Raw genomic sequence first — 17066 nt, 5'->3', positions numbered from 1 at the left:
ACGGCGATTTTTGGAGATAGCACCGCGTTGTGGAGGAATACCACGGGCGCGACGCGTAACCGTCTTTCTGGGCACATCGTATAGTTTCTCAACGCCTCGGAAGGATGTAATTTGGCCGGTCTTGTAGGCTTGAACGCCTAGAATAACTCTGCCTTCTTGAAAGATGGCTTCTTGTTGTTGTGGTGCTGCCATTGGGGTGGTTGTTGGACGACGCGTCGCGTGTTGAGTTGGGTGGGCCACTAGCTTGTGCGGGCCACTAACTTGTGGATTACGTTATATATACTGCGCATGTAAGATAGATAGTTCCTCACTCAATACATTACCTAACCCGTTCAACGTATTGTTTCACAACCATCCTCATATAGCCACGCCCCAAGAACAGAACTACATGCACGCACGCACATTGCATAACCACAGGCACGCCCGCAACAGGGCAACCCCCCCAATTTCCTATTGTCCTTCAATTCAATACCTTGGCTTTTGAGAAAAAGGGCACGCGCGTACGGCAAGGGCACGCGCGCCCTAACGCGGACCCCGGACCTTACTAACCTTCTGGACACCGTACAACCCTGGAACCTAGGGCCTACGGACACCGGATCGATCCTGGAGAATGCATTAAGATGGCTTACTCCGTGGCGATGCTCACAGAGCTGCCACGCGTCCCCCACAGCCGCGCAGAAACAAAAGGAACGCAAGGCGTTATACACTGTAGAAAACAAGGTTTTCACCCGACCGCTATAGAGCGAACGGTTTCCCCTTGTAAATAAAACCTAGATAGCACTGCCGCATGGACCCTAACGGGAGCTAAATCGGCCTAATAGAACCTAATAATAATAATAATAATAATAGTTAGCTTTTTTAATATTTTATTTAGCCTAAAATCTATTAAATATATAATATAATCTAAGAAATACTTTATATCTACTATTTCTTACGGATTAGAACCTTTATACTTCTTCTTATAGCTATAGTATATTAGTGCTAATTTATCTATTTAATATTAGTAATATATATTTCCTAAACTTCTAATATTTTATTATATTACGGTTAACTGCTTTTAGCAAGATTATTATAGACCGGCTTACTGCTAATCCCTAATTTATCCTAAGAAAACCTATTTTATATAGCCGCTTTAAATTAACTTTTTAGGTCTTTTTTCTTTACTCCTTATTTTTAGTACTAGGTATTTATAATATATAGGATTCCGACTATATAGAATAAGAAAAAGGTAAGAATTAATAATAAAGTAAAAAAAGGTCGGCTATTTAAGCAGAATAGTATACTCTGCATTAATAAGGATAAGGGCGGGGAATACTTCCTAGAAAGTAGCTTAAGCTTATAAAGTATATAAAACAGTATAGGGCTCTAATTTATAACCCGGGGATAGATTTAAGGCCCTTTGCTAAAACTTAACAGTTTCTAGTAAGGTCTATCTAAGACTATGCCGCAGCCGGTGGGGAAGGGTAAGCAAGGGTGAGCAAGGGTGAGCAAGGGTGAGCAGACCTGAGGAGAACTAAGCCGAAGCTGAGCCGGGCCTGAGGGGAGCTGAGCCGAAGCTGAGCCGCCTGAGCCGAACTCAGCCACAGCGGCGCTGGGTCACGTGCGCATAGGGGTCGGGTAGGGTGCACATTGGGGTGTTGAAACACGCAGGCCGGGATTGACGGGATTCGGGCACGTCCCGAAGACGGCGGAGTCCCCCTCGCGGGTGATGCGATCAATGGCATCGCATAACTCTTCTTTGACATAATCATCGTACCCCTCAATACTTTCTCCATCTGACTCTTCTGCCGAAGAATACGACATTGGTGACCCAAGGAATCGCCCAGCTGTACGCGTAGAAACGTCGAGGTTCCTAGGTGGTCGATCATGCGTGGGGGGGAGCGCGTCGAAGTGACCTATGGGAGCAGTATGGCTTCTAGTTTGTTACCAAACTATTTGAGTTTGCGCTGAGTCTAGAGATCCTCGGGGGTAGGATGTTGAGAGAAAAGTCAGCTCAGGTAGTGAGTGTTGAAGCTTCCAACTTCCCCTCTCCGCACTTGAACGCGACTAGGACGCGCTATCATGCGCCATGATTCGCATGATAAACAAGCCACATCAAATTTCGTCCCCCCAGAAGGAAGGGCTTTACTTCGGTTGGTAAGAAAATGCGTCTCGGGTATATGGTCGCTTGTCATGGATTCAAATGCTGTTGCGACGTCGATGGTGCATAATTATCTGTGTGTATCCAAAAAGAGCCTAGCGTAGAAATGTTGCCTCAATCATATTTTCTCTATAGTCCATCCATTACCGTCACTACAATCCCTTCCATACCAGTCTGCCGATTTTACTTCCAAGAAAAAGATTATACAAGTGTCCAGGATACCAAGATTGTTCTTGAAACGCACTAGACTTCAGGACATGATTTCCACTCCATTTCATGCTAATCTCCGGTCAGATCAACGATCATAACGTCTGCCGTTCTCTTCTGGCCAGCTCTCACATTTCCGTTATTCGGGTAGGTGCCAGGTGGATTGGGCCGAGCAGACATCGGAGCTGGGGGATTAGACGGATTTGGTGCCTAAGATGCAGCCGGCCATGAAAGTACAGGGGGAGGAAGTACGCGACCAGCCAAGCGGTTATTTGCCGTGGTTAAGGTTGTTGGGAGCCTAGTATCCCCAGCCAAGGGTCTCACAGAAGGGAAAGTAGGCATCCTTGAATTCGTGGCCATTGTTGGTTTAGCAGCACCAGAGTTCTGTTCGCGCTCCGAAGCTGCGAAGGAAGGCGCCGGCATTAAGGGCACTCCAAGGTCATATAGTTCATGGAATCGCTCACCCAGCACTTCTAACATTTCGGTCCCTGGCAGTTGTGCAATGGTTCTCTGAGCGGACTCGCGGTCTTTCCTCCAAGTGTCATGGCGGGCTCTCCAACGGCCCTCTTTCTTCTCAACGATCAAAGTGTAAGGAGTTACCCACTTCTCAACTCTTGAATCGAAACCTGCCACCAGGCGTTTCTGTAAATGCGTCCGGATTGCGGTAAGACACTAGAACGCTTGTACGCTCTTCTGGGCGTTGGCCACGAAGTCATCTAGTTTGCGGCAGTCTTGGCATCCACAGTTGTAACCGAGCCTCATGTCTAGGTCAGGGGTGCGCAGAGGCTCCGAGGTAGTCTTCTGGCGTATGTAAGATGCCAGAAGGTTTCGAGTCATACCGGTGAAGGCTGGTGCTATGTCTCCTTCCCGGAAAGCCCTGCTTTGGACTGGCGGCTTGAGGGAAGGAATGTCACGAGTTTCGAACACCAGGACGGGGACCAAAGAGGCCTCATTGCGAATCTTGACGAGCATTTGAATCGTTTCCCTAGTGAGCCCCGATGTAGCATAACACTCCACATCCTTCGCGAGTTCCTCCCCATCTTTATTGGGTGGTAGGCAAGGAATACAAGACGAAGACTCGTGTGTTTTTTGTCGCTTATGTCGGGTGCCCTGGCTGTTCTCATGGAGCAAAGTGATAAAGCCGATGATAGAGGGAAATATAACCCGGAAAGTTTGCGTGGAAGCGTCTTGTGCGCATTGCTCCTGAGCCGCCGCTTGCTTTACGAGGTGACCGAAGGTAAGGAGAAGCATTGGATCGTTCGAATTTGGTAACTCGGAAATAATCTTTTCAACAAATCGGGTTACCAGATCCGATTCCAGATGTTCTGTGACTTTCGCTGTAAACAGAATCTGAAGGATCGGCATCACAAGCGTGTAATGCTCCATCTGAGGGTCGAAACGCGAGACTATTTGTTGACATATATCGTCGAACAAGCCACTACTCACCAAATTCTCAGTGGCCGAATCCCGGAGCTGAGATAAGAACTCCAGTAGCACCGTGCCATGTGAGAAAATGTTCTCCATCTGTGACAACTCGGTAAACCCATGTATAAAAGTCGCAAGGAAGTGGTTAGGTAGATCGCCGTGCTTTTCTGATCTGCGCAAAGACTGGAATAGGTCCCTCAGATTATCCTGGGTCCATGGTGGCCTCGTTGCTTCTAGTAGCAAGGCCTTGATGAATTCCGCTAGATGGACAGAAGATATATTCTGCCCCTCTCCTGCTGAAGCACACAATTGTATCAAACGTATAGCCGCAATCGGCGTTTGAGCACGTGCCTTGGCCGCAGGGAATATTTCTTGGAGTAGTTTGGCGGCAATGAGAGGGGGATCACGCTGTTTTCGATACATCGAGCTATGGCATCCAGATAGGACTCCACAAACTCGGATTTAACCTGTGCATCGACCATAATGCTGTTGATGCTGCGCAAGTCTGGTCAGCTAGTTCAGGTATTGTGTATACTTCGGTATTCGTACCTTTCAATCAAGAAATCCGGTCCTTGGTTTACAGTGTTGGTAAGTATAAGCTCGGCATCACTAGCTGCCAAAGTGCTTCCCCGAAATAAGACTGTTTGAATGTTATCTCTGTGCCATTTGGTTGTGTCGGGTAGATTCGGGCCACTAAGAAGTTGTAGACAGTTCTCATATATGGCCAATGATGCCTGGATCATCGTGCTAGCATGCTGTATACTGTCTACGGTCTTCTTGAGCCTAGTTATAAAGTGAGCCTCGCGTCAATGGGATTGTATCTGGATATTAGGGGCCGACACGGCCAAATGACGGAAACAGGACTACTCACGCTTTTAGATGTAGCTCAAAACCACATTGCAGCATGCTGGATTGAATGTTCGTAACGCATGGTTCGGAAATGGGGTGCCATAGGCATGCCGAAGCTCTCGCAAACGTGTCGCATTCACCCTCTTTCAAAGCAAAAGAAACGATGCTCTCGAGATCGCTATGTTGCAATCCAATGACACTGTCAATATTGGCGCGCCCCTTTGTAATAGCGTTGAAAGCCGGTTCCAGAAGAGCATCACATAAGGCGAACGCATCCGAGTGCCCAGCAACAATGGTGCGATTCAGCCATTCTCGTGTCTGACTGGAGCTAAGATTCCCCCGCTCAAGAATGAACGGGACATATGCACTCTCTCAGACCATGAGAGCCACCTGATAACAGTCAATAGGGTCATCTCAGAGATTTGTAAGATGGGCGATTTGTACCTTAGTGCGCCATACGTGCGTACACATATCCTCATCGTAGTTAGTCTCCTCGTCGACGTCTTTGTCATCAAAAGGCAAATTCTGTGCCAGCTCTTCCTCGTCCAAAATGTCCACGTCACGGCCAACTTCAGTTCCATCAAGCTCAACAACGCGAGTAAGCTTCAAGTTTTCATCCTTCTCCTCAATCATCTCGTGAACATCATCGTCGTCTTCACTATCTGGCTCCCAATACCGGCGGCCGCGATATCGCCCGTAGCCGTACTTGTAGCTGTCACACATTTCCCGCGGTTCGCACGTTCCAGTGACTTCCCTCTCCAGGTGTGCAAGTAGGAGTCTGTAGCCCGTTTCTTGACATATTGGTTTGAGACATCGCACGCGAACCGCGTCGAGTCCAGTCAAATTGTCCTGTCTGAGCTCCGCGGCCTTGATGGCTTGGCCAGAGTCTAAAACATACGCTAGATATGCTTTGTTGTCGTCAGCTCCAGCATCAACGTATCTTCGCCACTGATTCATAACCGTGAGGACTCGTCGTTCTGTGCCAAGGCTAAACGCAGTCTGAAAGGGCTGTACATTTTGGTAGACGGAATATACCAGGAATACGCGACGACCAGATGTCACAGGCTCGATCTGGAGAAAATATCAGTGAGGCGTACTGCTCGATTGTATTGCGCCAATATACCTGGACATCAACGTCGGAATAACTGGAAGACGTCAGATGAAATTCCATGGAGAATCAACGTTTCATAACTCACCACGCAAAATAGGACAGATCAAAGGCCGAGGATTGATCAGTAGCGAATCGTTTCGTTTGGCCATCATGGGTAAACGTGATCTCTCCTCCTACGTGCTCTGATGGCAAGCAGAACACAACGATCGCAATCGAGTTATCCGACTGGGAAGGGCTGCTGTCCATCAGCATTTTGTTGGTGAGCCTTCCTTAATGGTGTACATACTACTCTATCGAGGACTCTGTGCTACATGAAAGTAATGTTGCTTTGCAGTCGCCTGGCCGCAGTTCCATAGTCCTGAAAACCTTTGTGCATATTGCCGACCGGAAAGCTTCCCAGGATGGGTTCTGAAAACTGAATGTATTCCAAGCATTCTCACAGTTCTTCAGAATCGTTTTCAGTCCAGTGACAGACTCAGATATCCCTTGGCTTCGAAAATCTTCGTCGTCCAGGGGTAGTCGAATCTTTCCAACACCTAGCACGTGCAGGCTAGGATTGACAGGATCAAATGCTGTTCCGAAGACAGCGAATTCCCTAGCATGATTGATTGCATCAAGGGCTACGCATAGTTCACTGCGCACGTTCGCACCGTAATCAAGGAGTTCAAGGCTTTCGTCGTCCGACTCATCCTCTGAGGTGTGTTCCTGGCCCATCAGATGGGTCCGTTCATGCTCTGGGGAGATAAAGTATACTTTTGGCGAAGCTGTCATGATATTGGCTGAAAGCGCTTGTCGGCTTTCCGCAGTCCAAGCTATCCTCAGTTTCTTCCGCGTAGATGACGTAGAGTATCCTTGTGAACGCGATTGAAATAGAGTAGAATATTCTATTCGAATATTCTAGGGCATAGGATGACAGCGCATTGATGGGACATAAGAAGAGTTGCAATGGGAGTAGGAGGTATGAGCGGATGAGACACCGTTCGGAAATCAAGCAGGCGGAACAAGTTCGCGCATCCCTGACGCGAAACAAACACGCTAACATGTGGAGGTATCGATCACAACCTCCACATAAAACTGCTTCGTCAACTTCTCTCAGTCCGAAGTTGCCCGTCGCAGACGACGACTCAAGATCTCGCAAATAGTACGAACCAATGCTAATGCCTGTCGGAATGTCCGAGAGCCTGTTGATGGTAGTTGGGTGTGAAGTCCCCAAAAACACCGTGACTGGTTTCGAAAGGGGCATAGCGCTCCTGGCTTTCGAATTCTAAGCGAACTTCAGCCGACGACAACTCATAGAGCCCGACGACAACTCATACGACAACTCATCATCATCAATACTTCTCGTCGTCAATCATCGAAACACTTGTCAACTGATAGGGTTTTTACTTCTTAATGACGTTTCAGATCTGATAATGATGCTAGTCACTGGGAAGCGCTCCGCCCCGCATCCGAGGACGTACAAGCTTCTATTCACGCTAAGCTTACCAGATATACAGACTCGATTACCAGCTGGAGGATGGCACGTATTGATGCAACAACAAGGTTGTGTATTCTATAGATATTTCGGACTCTGTGTGCATGGCACGTTGAAATGGTGTCAATATCACGAGGCGACGGTCTCCTCCCTTTTTCTATGTAGGTAGTTCAGGGCTTTAGGCCTCGAGTGTTCCAATTTTATAGCTGTATGTTCCCAAAGTATATCACATGATCACGCTCGTGTAATATTTTAAAGTAAAATTTGAAGTATATATGTTCGCAAGGCTTGTCTGTGCTGCCTACATAAGACCCGCTTCCTTTTCGTTTTCATTATGTTTGCTCAACTGTATCCAAATTTCTTTACATCAAGCGCTCTCGTATCTTCTCCATCATCAGTCACTTCGATATTCATCATTATGAAAGAAACTTTTCAAGTTCCTAGGCATTCCGGTCACCGCTTTTTGCACATGGCTACTATCGGTTGCATTTCACACTCATACACCGCCATCTGCCCCGTGATCCTATCAACCTATCTCAGCTGTGGCGAACACTGGCGGACTAATTCCGTAAGAGACCTTTCGGACGGCGGAAGCTGGGATTCACCGAAGCGTTCAGCCTGTTCTGCGCCATTCTTGTTACTCCTCCAACAATCTTTCTCTCCAACACTAAACTCACACTGTCCACCATAGCAGCCACCCTCATCTTGAAATCCTAATAGCACTTGGCGTCACCCTTGGAACATCTCACTGCGCGCGAGCTCCTTGTAGCTCGGCTTTCGGGTACTAACTAAGAATCGTGTAATCATGCTGGGACCGTCCATAGCGAAATCGCAGAATGCGATGCCTCGTCCCGGCCAGGCCCATCATGGTAACCAGCGGGCGCCTCGTTCGGGGATGGCTTATCATGGCAGTCAGCATGATGTAAGTCAAACTGCGTTTTGTTTGATGGACTATACTAATACATTCAGAATCACCGCCACACCTATACTCACGATTACGGCTACGCCCAGAGCGACCAGGACGATAGTCAAAACAGAGACTATGGGAATGCTCAGTACGACGAGCAGCTGGGGAATGCTCAGTACGACGAGCAGCTGGGGAATGCTCAGTACGACGAGCAGCTGGGCAATGCCACCCACGGCGATGACTATCACGGCGAAGACTACCAGGGTGATGACGACCAGGGTGATGACCTCCAGGGCGACGACTTTCAGGGCGATGACCTCCAGGGCGGTGATCAATACAGCAACGACGAAACTGTTCCGTACTACGAGCAGGGCGGTGGCCGCCAGCGCCATGGGCAGCACGCCAACTATCAGTCTCGCGACTACACTAAAGAACCTTGTTCAGCAAGCCGCTACTACTATGAGCCCCGCCCTCGTGGGTCTCAGGCTGATCGTCAACCTCGGCGACAAGGTCGACATTTGATTGAAGAGCAACATTCTGATGAAGATGAGGTGGACGACCAATACACAGGCGAAGCGCCTTATGAAAAAGACCACTCTCACCCTCTGATGTTTCAACTACGTGGTCCTCAATACTACTCACCAACCCAGTCCAGTTCTCACCTTCTTCCCAGCCATCCTCAAGCACATCGGGACTCTCGAAGCGAATGTCGGGGATCTCTCTATAAGGAAAACACTGATACGTCTCACGTACAACAAGGCCCGCCTACCAGCCGTCGCAAAGCACGTCGAGAGCCTCAAAATGATCGTCAGGGTTTCATTTATGGTGATCATTCTAGTATGTTTCGTGTACGGCAAGGCCTGCCCGCCAGCCGTCTAAGAGAACCGCGAGAATCTCGAGACTATCATCAGGAATTATTCGATACGGAAGACCCTGATATTTCTCACGTACAACAAGACCCGCCCACCGGCCGTGTTAGAACACCTCGGGAACCTCAAAACGATCGCCGAGGATCTAATTACGGGGAAGGCCTTGGTACACCTCACGTACAAGACGCGTCCAGCCATCGTATTCGTAGAGCACCTCGGGAATCTCAAAACGATCGTAGGGAATTATCCTATGCGCAAGACCCGAGTATGTCTCTCGCACAACAAGGCCATCCCACCAGTCGTGCTTCGTCTCGTCAAAAGGTCAACATCGGTCACCAAGTTCCCTTCACGTCAAACTCACATCCCGCATCAAAGTCCCGGCGCAGCTCCACACTTGGCACTGGTCTGGGTAGCTCCACGCGAACTACTGCCCAGGGTAGTACAAAGCGTACGGCAGATTATATGGACCCCTCCCATCAGACCCATACTCCTAAATATGCTCGTGGTGAGGCAGAGTCTCCTCGCTTAGCGAATACCAAAGGGAATGTGAATGGCAGGGCTTCCTTCAAGCCGCAAGACCCGATCGAAATCTCTGATGGCGAGACGGACATCTCTGATGACGATGAGTACGAAATGATTCGTCAAAATCCTCACGCGTCTGGGCGTGCTGGCTCCGGTGAAAATCTGAATAGGAACAATAGGCAATTCAGCACACGGACCAGCCTGAATTGGGACAGGCAAACGGAAGAACGAGAAGAAGAATTTCCATCCGCTTCTTGGGACACTCGTCATACACCTCTCCCTTCATCTTCAAAATCTTCAGCTTTCCAACATCCATCTCACGTTCCATCGTCGCGCGCCTTAGACCGAAAGTCGCAAGCGCATCGACCTCTTCCCCCGTCCCAACTCGGTCAACTTGTGTCTCGCGCAGCCCAGACAACTCGACGCAGTATGGCTGGAAACAGAAACGATGGCAATGTGCCAACGAAGCGGGCCCGTCCTGAGAGCCCGTTCAGCTCCCAAGGATATCCAGATATTCGCTCCCGCTCGAAGTATACGAGTCCTGAGACGAAACGACCTCGCATCGATGAGGCTTCTTCACAACAGCATAAGTCGCATGGCACGCAGCCGTTTTCGCAAGGCGATACCGACGGCGAAGAAGATTATTCTCTTGAGGAACATGGTTCCACCGCGACTAGCGCAAAGGCCGCTCGTGATAGTCTCGAGCTTGGCCCGGATTACATGGACGTGGACAGCGACCTCGGGTCTGCTCAAAATCAGGTACATGACTTCCCCATCGTCAATTCGGGTGGTTCTGCCACCAGCAAGGCTCTCCGAGAGAGAGCCCGCGCCTTGAAGGAGTCCGGATCTGACCAGAAGTCGCAGCAGCAGATGAAGTACGCCTATGGCCTCGGTGCAGAGCACGGGTCGCAGCTGCAAGACCATAACGAGGAATCGTATTACGCCAATCTATCTCAGCAAGTGCCTCGCTCTCAGCAGTCCAGCACTATCCCAAAGGCCTCGAAGAATCCTTCCAACAATTCGCCCTTGGGACCCTCTCGACCTTCTGGAAATTCGAACGCACCGAAGGGCGCTGGACTCAATCACAAGCTGCTGAAAGACAAGCGCACTCGCCAGAGTCTTCAGCAACCGGCGGAACGACGCAATTCCCTTGATGGCTCAAGTCTTGCTGGAAAGCCCCCCGAGTCTACCGGAAAAAATGCATCTGTTCTTGGAGCCAAGTCTGGCGCACGAGCTCTCGATATGTCCACCTCAGAATCCACACCTCAAAGCGCGAAACAACAGACTAGCAACAGCAAGGAAGCTCCCAAAGGCCCTGCGAAGACTGTTACCAAGGTAGATGAGCGAAAGAAGCCAGTCAAACAGGCATCCAAGGCTGCCGAAGCTGCTTCATCCAAGTCACAGTTCACCGAGGTCGACCAGAACAAACGTAAGACCGTTCAGCCACCCAAGGCACGTACAGGAAGTTCTGAGACTCAGGTCCAGAAAAAGGCTCCACAGCCCAAGGTCGCGAATGTCCCTTCGCTTGGCGATATCATGGCTATGATTGGCACCGACGACAATACCCCGGCCAAACAAGCTCCCTCCCGCTCTGCAGTGCCATCTGCGCAGGTTTCTAGTCGTCAAGGCTCCAACGCCCCGGCAAACCCTGTCAAGAAGGACACCAGCGGTAGCGGATTGCGAGGAATCCAGGAGCCGGTACCTAAGGACAACACCAACAGCTCGTTCAAATACCAGAATGAGTACCGACCGCCATCTCAACGCTCTTCTGCATCTCCCGCCCAGCCGCACAATGCGCCTCCATGGAATGCGCCAACTGGCCCGAAGAACGCTGCGAAGCCATCATGGGGCAATCACGGCCTTACGTCTGCCGATGTCAAGAAAGTTGCTGATGAGAAGCGCCGTGCAGATCAGCACTCCCAAGCTCAGAATGCAGGCCAAACCGTCTCACCAAAGAAGACTAATGAGACGGTGCTCGAGAACCAAGCTACTAGAGAAGTTGAGGCGCAGCGCAAAGAGGTCACGGCTTCGATTGAGCTCGACAGTGGAATCCAGAAGCATGAACATGCGAAAGCTGTTGAGCGTGAAGACCGTCAACCAGACATACCCGATATGATGGAAGGGATCGAAGACGCCAGTGAACGGTCCACGTTACCGTCGCAACGTGGTGATGCGACTGTTGCGCATCCTGGGAAGGTCACGCAACAGTCCTCCTCCGTTACAGGCGTTGGCCAGCCATCGCTGTCGGTGCCGACAGTCAATCGGCCAGCAGGTTCATTGGGCCTTCGGCCGTCGTTTGGACAAGATCGTGCTCCCGATAGGCCTGATCCCCTGCTCCATAGGAACCCGAAGCCGGCCTCTCAGCGTAACGCAAAGAATCGTTGGCATACCGATCCGCTCCGCCCTTCTCCGCGACCAGCCAAAGCTAACGCTTATACTACGACCACTCCCGCTCCCATGGCTATTACTCCATCCGCCTATACACGCCCTGCTACCGCTGTTCCAATTGTATCTACTTCGAAGCAGACCGGTGTGTCAGTGGCAAAGCGCGTTGAGCGAAACGAGTCGCGGGCGAAAAAGTCGGAGGCTGGGACGAGCCAACCTAAAAACTCTGAGATTTCGCCCACCTCGATCTCGACAGACGCAAGGAACGCGAAGACCACGAAGCCAGCGACTGCGAAATCTGACGAGCCTTCGACCATGAAGACCGGCAATCCAGCGACTGCCAAACTTACCAAGCCAGCGGCTGAGAAATCTGACGAGCCTTCGACCATGAAGACCGACACTCCAGCGACCGCGAAGACCGACAAGCCAGCGACCACGAAGATCAACAAGCCAGCGACCGCGAAGTCTGGCGATCCATCGACCGCGAAGACTGACAGGCCAGTGGCCGTGAAGTCCAACAAGCCAGCGACCGCGAAGTCTAACGATTCATCGACTGCGAAGACCGACAAGCCAGCGACCGCGAACTCTGCAAATCCATCGACCGCGAATCTCACCAACCTAGCAACCGCGAAGACCGACGAGCCGGCGACTGCAAAACTGATCGAGTCATCGAGCAATGCCATCTCCTTTACGCCTTCGTTACCAGTCACGACACCGGAAGAAGTCGACTCCGCCAATGGAGTCACCAGTACAGTCGCCAATGGGGTCTCCAGCTCATCAGCGTCTGACGGTGCAGCACCATCCGTTGCAGAGAACTCGACTCAGCCACAGGAAGCGCAGGCATCTCCGCCTAAGGTAAGCATCTTCCGCCATGTCTGCTGAGAACGCAAGCTAATGTCCGTCTTACAGAAGCAAGGTCGAAAGCGCCAAGCTCCGCCCCAAACAGAGGCCGAGAAGGAGGAACGGGATGCTGAAGCCAAGCGGAAGAGACAGGAATATGCCAAGAGATACAGCGACAAAAAGAAAGGTACGGTCCTCGCCTCGAACTTGGTGCTGCAAGCTTTCCGCTTTGAATTTGAACACTAGCTAATCAATTTAATAGCGGAGAAACTTGCTGCCAAGTCTAGAGACGAACAATCCGCTCCACCGATCACTCCACCGTCCTCCTCGCCAAACGCCCCGAAGTCCAATGGCTCAACCAAACCTGCACGCCTCGTTCAAAAAGGTGGCAAATCCGTCAATTCCGAACCGAAGAAGGCGATCCTCGACGCGTCGGACACGGAAGACGACACCGAACAAGACTCACAGGATGAGGAATCGGATGTTGAGGAAGAGTCGGTTGTTCGTGAGAAAGCGCAGGATGTCTGGAACGACCGCGAGCCGTCGCCCTTCCGCCCAGCAGACGAGGAGCACTACGAATACGAGCTCAAGCGCAAGACGATTGCACACGGCGACGTCGAGCAGGACCTAGAGTGGGTCATCGTCGGCAAGAAGTACTACAACCTCGAAGAAGCCAACAAAGCGGCCTTCGAGGAATGCTTCGTGGAGCGCGACGGCCTCAACTTCGGAGAACATTCGACGGACTCACGCTTCGCCAAAGACGCCATGGGCATGGCGCAGAACTTCTGCACCTGCGAGGCCGGCAAATTCAGGGTCATTGTCTGCCGCCGCCTGCGCACGCGAGCGGAGGGCCGACGTCCTGGCTCAAAAGTCGGTTGGATGCCCAAATACGTGTATGACGTCACGTGCCGCTATGACGTGCAAAAGAGACAACTTGAGGGCGATGAGGAGCTGTGGATGGACGTTGACGACCTCGAGGGGGTCGATAAAGACGGAATGACGGAATTCATGCAAGGAAACCTCCACACAACCGTCGAATCTGCCAACATTTCCGCCATGGAGTGCATAATCGGGTACAAGAAGCCGAAGTTTCCCAAGATCGATCTCGTCGAGGCCCACAGGGCGTTCAAGAAGCGTTTGGAAGAACAGGTAAAAGCCTTGAACATGGCAGGCGAGCTACTGAACGACACGTACGAGGTGTCGGAGCGTGTTTCTGTGAGAGTCTGGGTCCAAAAGAGAGAAGTTGTAGGACCGAGGAACTGCTAGGCGTGCCTCCAATAGGCACATATCTTCCCCTCTCTGTCCCCATTTGTCGTGTTTTGGCCTATTAGTTGCTTTTATTATCCAGATTGGGTGCCCTTCGGGGCTTGTTATGGGGACGATGAGGCCAAAAGTTTCCTTAGTTTACTGAGAGTCATACTGAATGAGAGAAGATTTCCTTATATTTACTAGACACTGCTCGAGTGATTTTATGGTGATACACCATTCCGCCGCCGCCTGAAGTCCCTCAAAGCCCTTTCAACAACCTAAATTCGATTCAAATCCATCATTTTAATGTGCTTGAAACCTACTCGAGTCACCTCAGGCGGTCGCAGAGTGGTGTATGCACATCCGTCCCATGGCCCGCAACCCCAAATGCTGTAGGCTATAGGTTGGAACACGAATGTATCACTACTCCAGCTACACTTTTGCATACTCGATACCACCGTATGGAGCAGCCCCACCGGTAGATGAATGGTTAGCCAAAAGGATGTTTGATTCCTACTGCGTTGAGCTTTACATCATTTTCTTCCTTTTGCATGCCTGATAGCACTGTTAGGAGTAGTCCAGCCAGCACGTGCATGGTTAATCAAAAGGATGTCTAATCTCTATTGCGTTGGTTTTTACATCGTTTTCATCCTTTTGCATGCTTCATAACGCTGTGAGGAGCGGCGTAGCCAGCAGATGAATGGCCAGTTGAAAGGATGTATAATTCCTATTGCGTTGGGCTTTACATTGTTTTCTTCCTTTTGCATGGCTGAGAGCGCTGTCAGGAGGAGTCTAGCTAGCACGTAGCTAGTCCGTCAAAAAGGTGTCTGATTCGTATAATGATAACCTCTACATCATTAGCATGTCTAATGCCACTGCAGGGAGTAGCTCCGCTAGCAGCTCGCTGGTCAGCCAAAAGGATGTAGCATATCTATCTCATTGATCTTTACATCGTTTTCTGTCTTTTGCCTGGCTTAGAGCGCTGTCAGGAGTGGTACGACTAGCACGTGGCTGCTCAGTAAAAAGGATATCTGATTGGTATTGCACCGGACTTGACATTAATTTCTTCGTTCTACATGGTTGAGAGCACTGTCGGGAGTAGTCCAGCTAGCACATAGCTAGTTCGTTAAAAGGATATCTAACATATATTGTATCAATCTTTACATTATTTTCTTCATTCTGCGAGCTCCATAGCACTGTGGGGAGTAGCCCGGCTATCACGTAGCTAGTTAGCCAAAAGGATATCTAATATCTCTTCCGTTGAACTTAACATCGTATTCTTTCTTTTGCATGCTTCACATTACTGTTAGGAGTGGTCCAGCTAGTATATAGCTAGTCGGCCAAGAGCATAGCTGACATCTACTCTATTAATTTTTACATCGTTTTCCGTCTTTTGCAAGCCTAAGAGCGCCGTTAGGAGTAGCCCCGCTAGCAGGTACCCCATTATTTAAGAGGTAGTCTAATTTTCATTTTACCAAGCGTTACATCCTATTCTGCACATTTGCATGCTAGATGGCACCGTACGGAGTAGCCCAGCTAGTAGATGCTGGGTCGGGCAAAAGGAAGTCAAATGTCTACACTGTTGACCTTGACATCGTGACTTCCGCTTTTGCACACTTGGAAGTAGCGTACGGGGTGGCCCAGCTACTAGGAGAATAGCCGGCTAAAAGGTAGTCTAATTCCGGCCATGTTGACCTTGACATTGGACTCTACCCTTTTGCACACTTGAAAGCACCGTACGGAGTAGCGCAGCTATGAGACGAATGGCCGGCCAAAAGGTAATCCAAACCCTACTATATCGACCTTTACATCGTGTGCTGTGTTTTCGTACGCTCTTCACCGCCGTAAGGGGTATCCCAGCTAGTAGGTAGCCGACTCGCCAAAAGGTGTGCAATTCCCACCGTATTAACCTTTACATCGTGTTCTCTGCTTTTGCACGCTCATCACCGCCGTAAGGAGTCCCCCAGCTAGTAGGTAGTGAACTGATTAAAAGGAACCCCAATTCCTACTGTATCGACCGTTACATCATTTTCTTTGCTTTTGCAATCTTGATAGCGTTGTAAGAAGTAGCCCAGCTATTAATAAGTTGACCGGCCAAAGGGAACTCCAGTTCCCGCCGTATCGACCTTTACATCGTGTTCCTCACTTTTGTACGCTCGACACTACTGTAAGGAGCAGCCCGGCTAGTAAGTAGCGAACTGACTGAAAGAGAGCCCGACCTCCGCTGCTTTAACTCGACATGGCACATTTATCCGCTTTTTCCAAGTACCCAGATATCCGTCGCGTCGGGGAACTCTCCTACTCGTTCGTTAGCATTGTTAGAAGTATCCCAGCTACTGATAAGCTGGCCGGTCAAAGGGTATTCTGATATTTACTGCTTCAAATTTGACATTATGTCATTCTTCGTATTGGAGGTCTCTCTTACTCATTCCATAGCACTGTTAGAAGGAACCCAGCTATCTATGAGCCAATCAGCCAAATGATAGTCCAATCTCCACTGCTATAGCCGTGACATCGTACCGTTCTTATGTTTTTCTAGATGCTCCAATATCCTTTGTACCGGAGAAGTCTCGTGCTTGTTCGCTAGCACTGTTAGAAGTAGCCTGACTGTCGATGAGCTAACGGGCCAAAAGGTAGTCTAATCTTGATTGTTCCAATCGTGACATTGTACTATTCCCAGGCTTTTCTAAGGTCCCAAGTATCCATCTTATTGGGGGGGGGCTCTTGCTCATTCGATAGTACTGCACGGGGTAGCCCAGCGAGCAGCTGACAGGTTGGTTAAGAGGCAGTTCAACTTGCACTGCTTCCGCCTTGACATCGTACCGTTTCCAGATTTTCGAAGCACACCCATTTACCTCGTATCTGGAGACACTCTTGCTCGTTCGATAGCGCTGTGTGCAGTAGCCCGGTGAGTACGTCACTGGTTAACCAAAATGTAGGCTGGTTTCTACTGCCCTAACCTTTACATCATTTCGTGTTCTTCTTTTCCAATGGGCCCCCATATCCGACACATCGAGGGATGCTATTGCTCGTTTGATAGCACTGTGTGGAGTGGCCTGGTATTCACGTGGCTAGTTGGTTGAAATGTA

General features: G+C 50.0%; 4 protein-coding genes across 4 annotated transcripts; all 4 read right to left on the bottom strand.

Annotated features, from left to right (window-relative positions):
* Positions 1-1327: 1327 nt before the first annotated feature.
* Positions 1328-1745, bottom strand: BDZ99DRAFT_468201 (uncharacterized protein; the record flags this gene model as incomplete). The annotated part of the gene is made up of 2 exons (XM_033721195.1): positions 1328-1410; positions 1504-1745. A coding segment is annotated over one exon (242 nt), but the record flags the coding sequence as incomplete, so codon positions are not given.
* Positions 1746-2400: 655 nt separating this feature from the next.
* On the bottom strand, positions 2401-2923 carry BDZ99DRAFT_168928 (uncharacterized protein). Its single transcript, XM_033712947.1, has one exon. The coding sequence runs from the start codon at positions 2825-2827 to the stop codon at positions 2558-2560; it is 270 nt and encodes an 89-aa protein (XP_033570636.1). The 5' UTR covers positions 2828-2923; the 3' UTR covers positions 2401-2557.
* Positions 2924-4424, bottom strand: BDZ99DRAFT_168927 (uncharacterized protein). Its single transcript, XM_033712946.1, has 2 exons — positions 4322-4424; positions 2924-4267 (listed from the first exon to the last, which is right to left on the bottom strand). Exon 2 carries the CDS (start codon positions 4193-4195, stop codon positions 3020-3022), a length of 1176 nt encoding a protein of 391 aa, XP_033570635.1. The 5' UTR covers positions 4196-4267; positions 4322-4424; the 3' UTR covers positions 2924-3019.
* Positions 4425-5953: 1529 nt separating this feature from the next.
* On the bottom strand, positions 5954-6672 carry BDZ99DRAFT_468198 (uncharacterized protein). The gene is made up of 2 exons (XM_033721194.1): positions 6486-6672; positions 5954-6437 (listed from the first exon to the last, which is right to left on the bottom strand). The coding sequence occupies exons 1-2, from the start codon at positions 6501-6503 to the stop codon at positions 6018-6020; spliced, it is 438 nt and encodes a 145-aa protein (XP_033570634.1). The 5' UTR covers positions 6504-6672; the 3' UTR covers positions 5954-6017.
* Between the last annotated feature and the right edge of the window lie 10394 nt (positions 6673-17066).

The sequence above is a fragment of the Mytilinidion resinicola genome, assembly GCF_010093595.1.
Source record: "Mytilinidion resinicola strain CBS 304.34 unplaced genomic scaffold BDZ99scaffold_26, whole genome shotgun sequence".
NCBI lineage: Eukaryota > Fungi > Ascomycota > Dothideomycetes > Mytilinidiales > Mytilinidiaceae > Mytilinidion > Mytilinidion resinicola.
Note: the sequence above shows the minus strand (reverse complement) of the source record. Positions and strands in the feature narration are given on the sequence as shown.

Bases quoted from the DNA above. Each gene is read 5' to 3' on its own strand.
- BDZ99DRAFT_168927 (XM_033712946.1), bottom strand. From the start codon at position 4,195: ATGTATCGAAAACAGCGTGATCCCCCTCTCATTGCCGCCAAACTACTC.
- BDZ99DRAFT_168928 (XM_033712947.1), bottom strand. From the start codon at position 2,827: ATGTTAGAAGTGCTGGGTGAGCGATTCCATGAACTATATGACCTTGGA.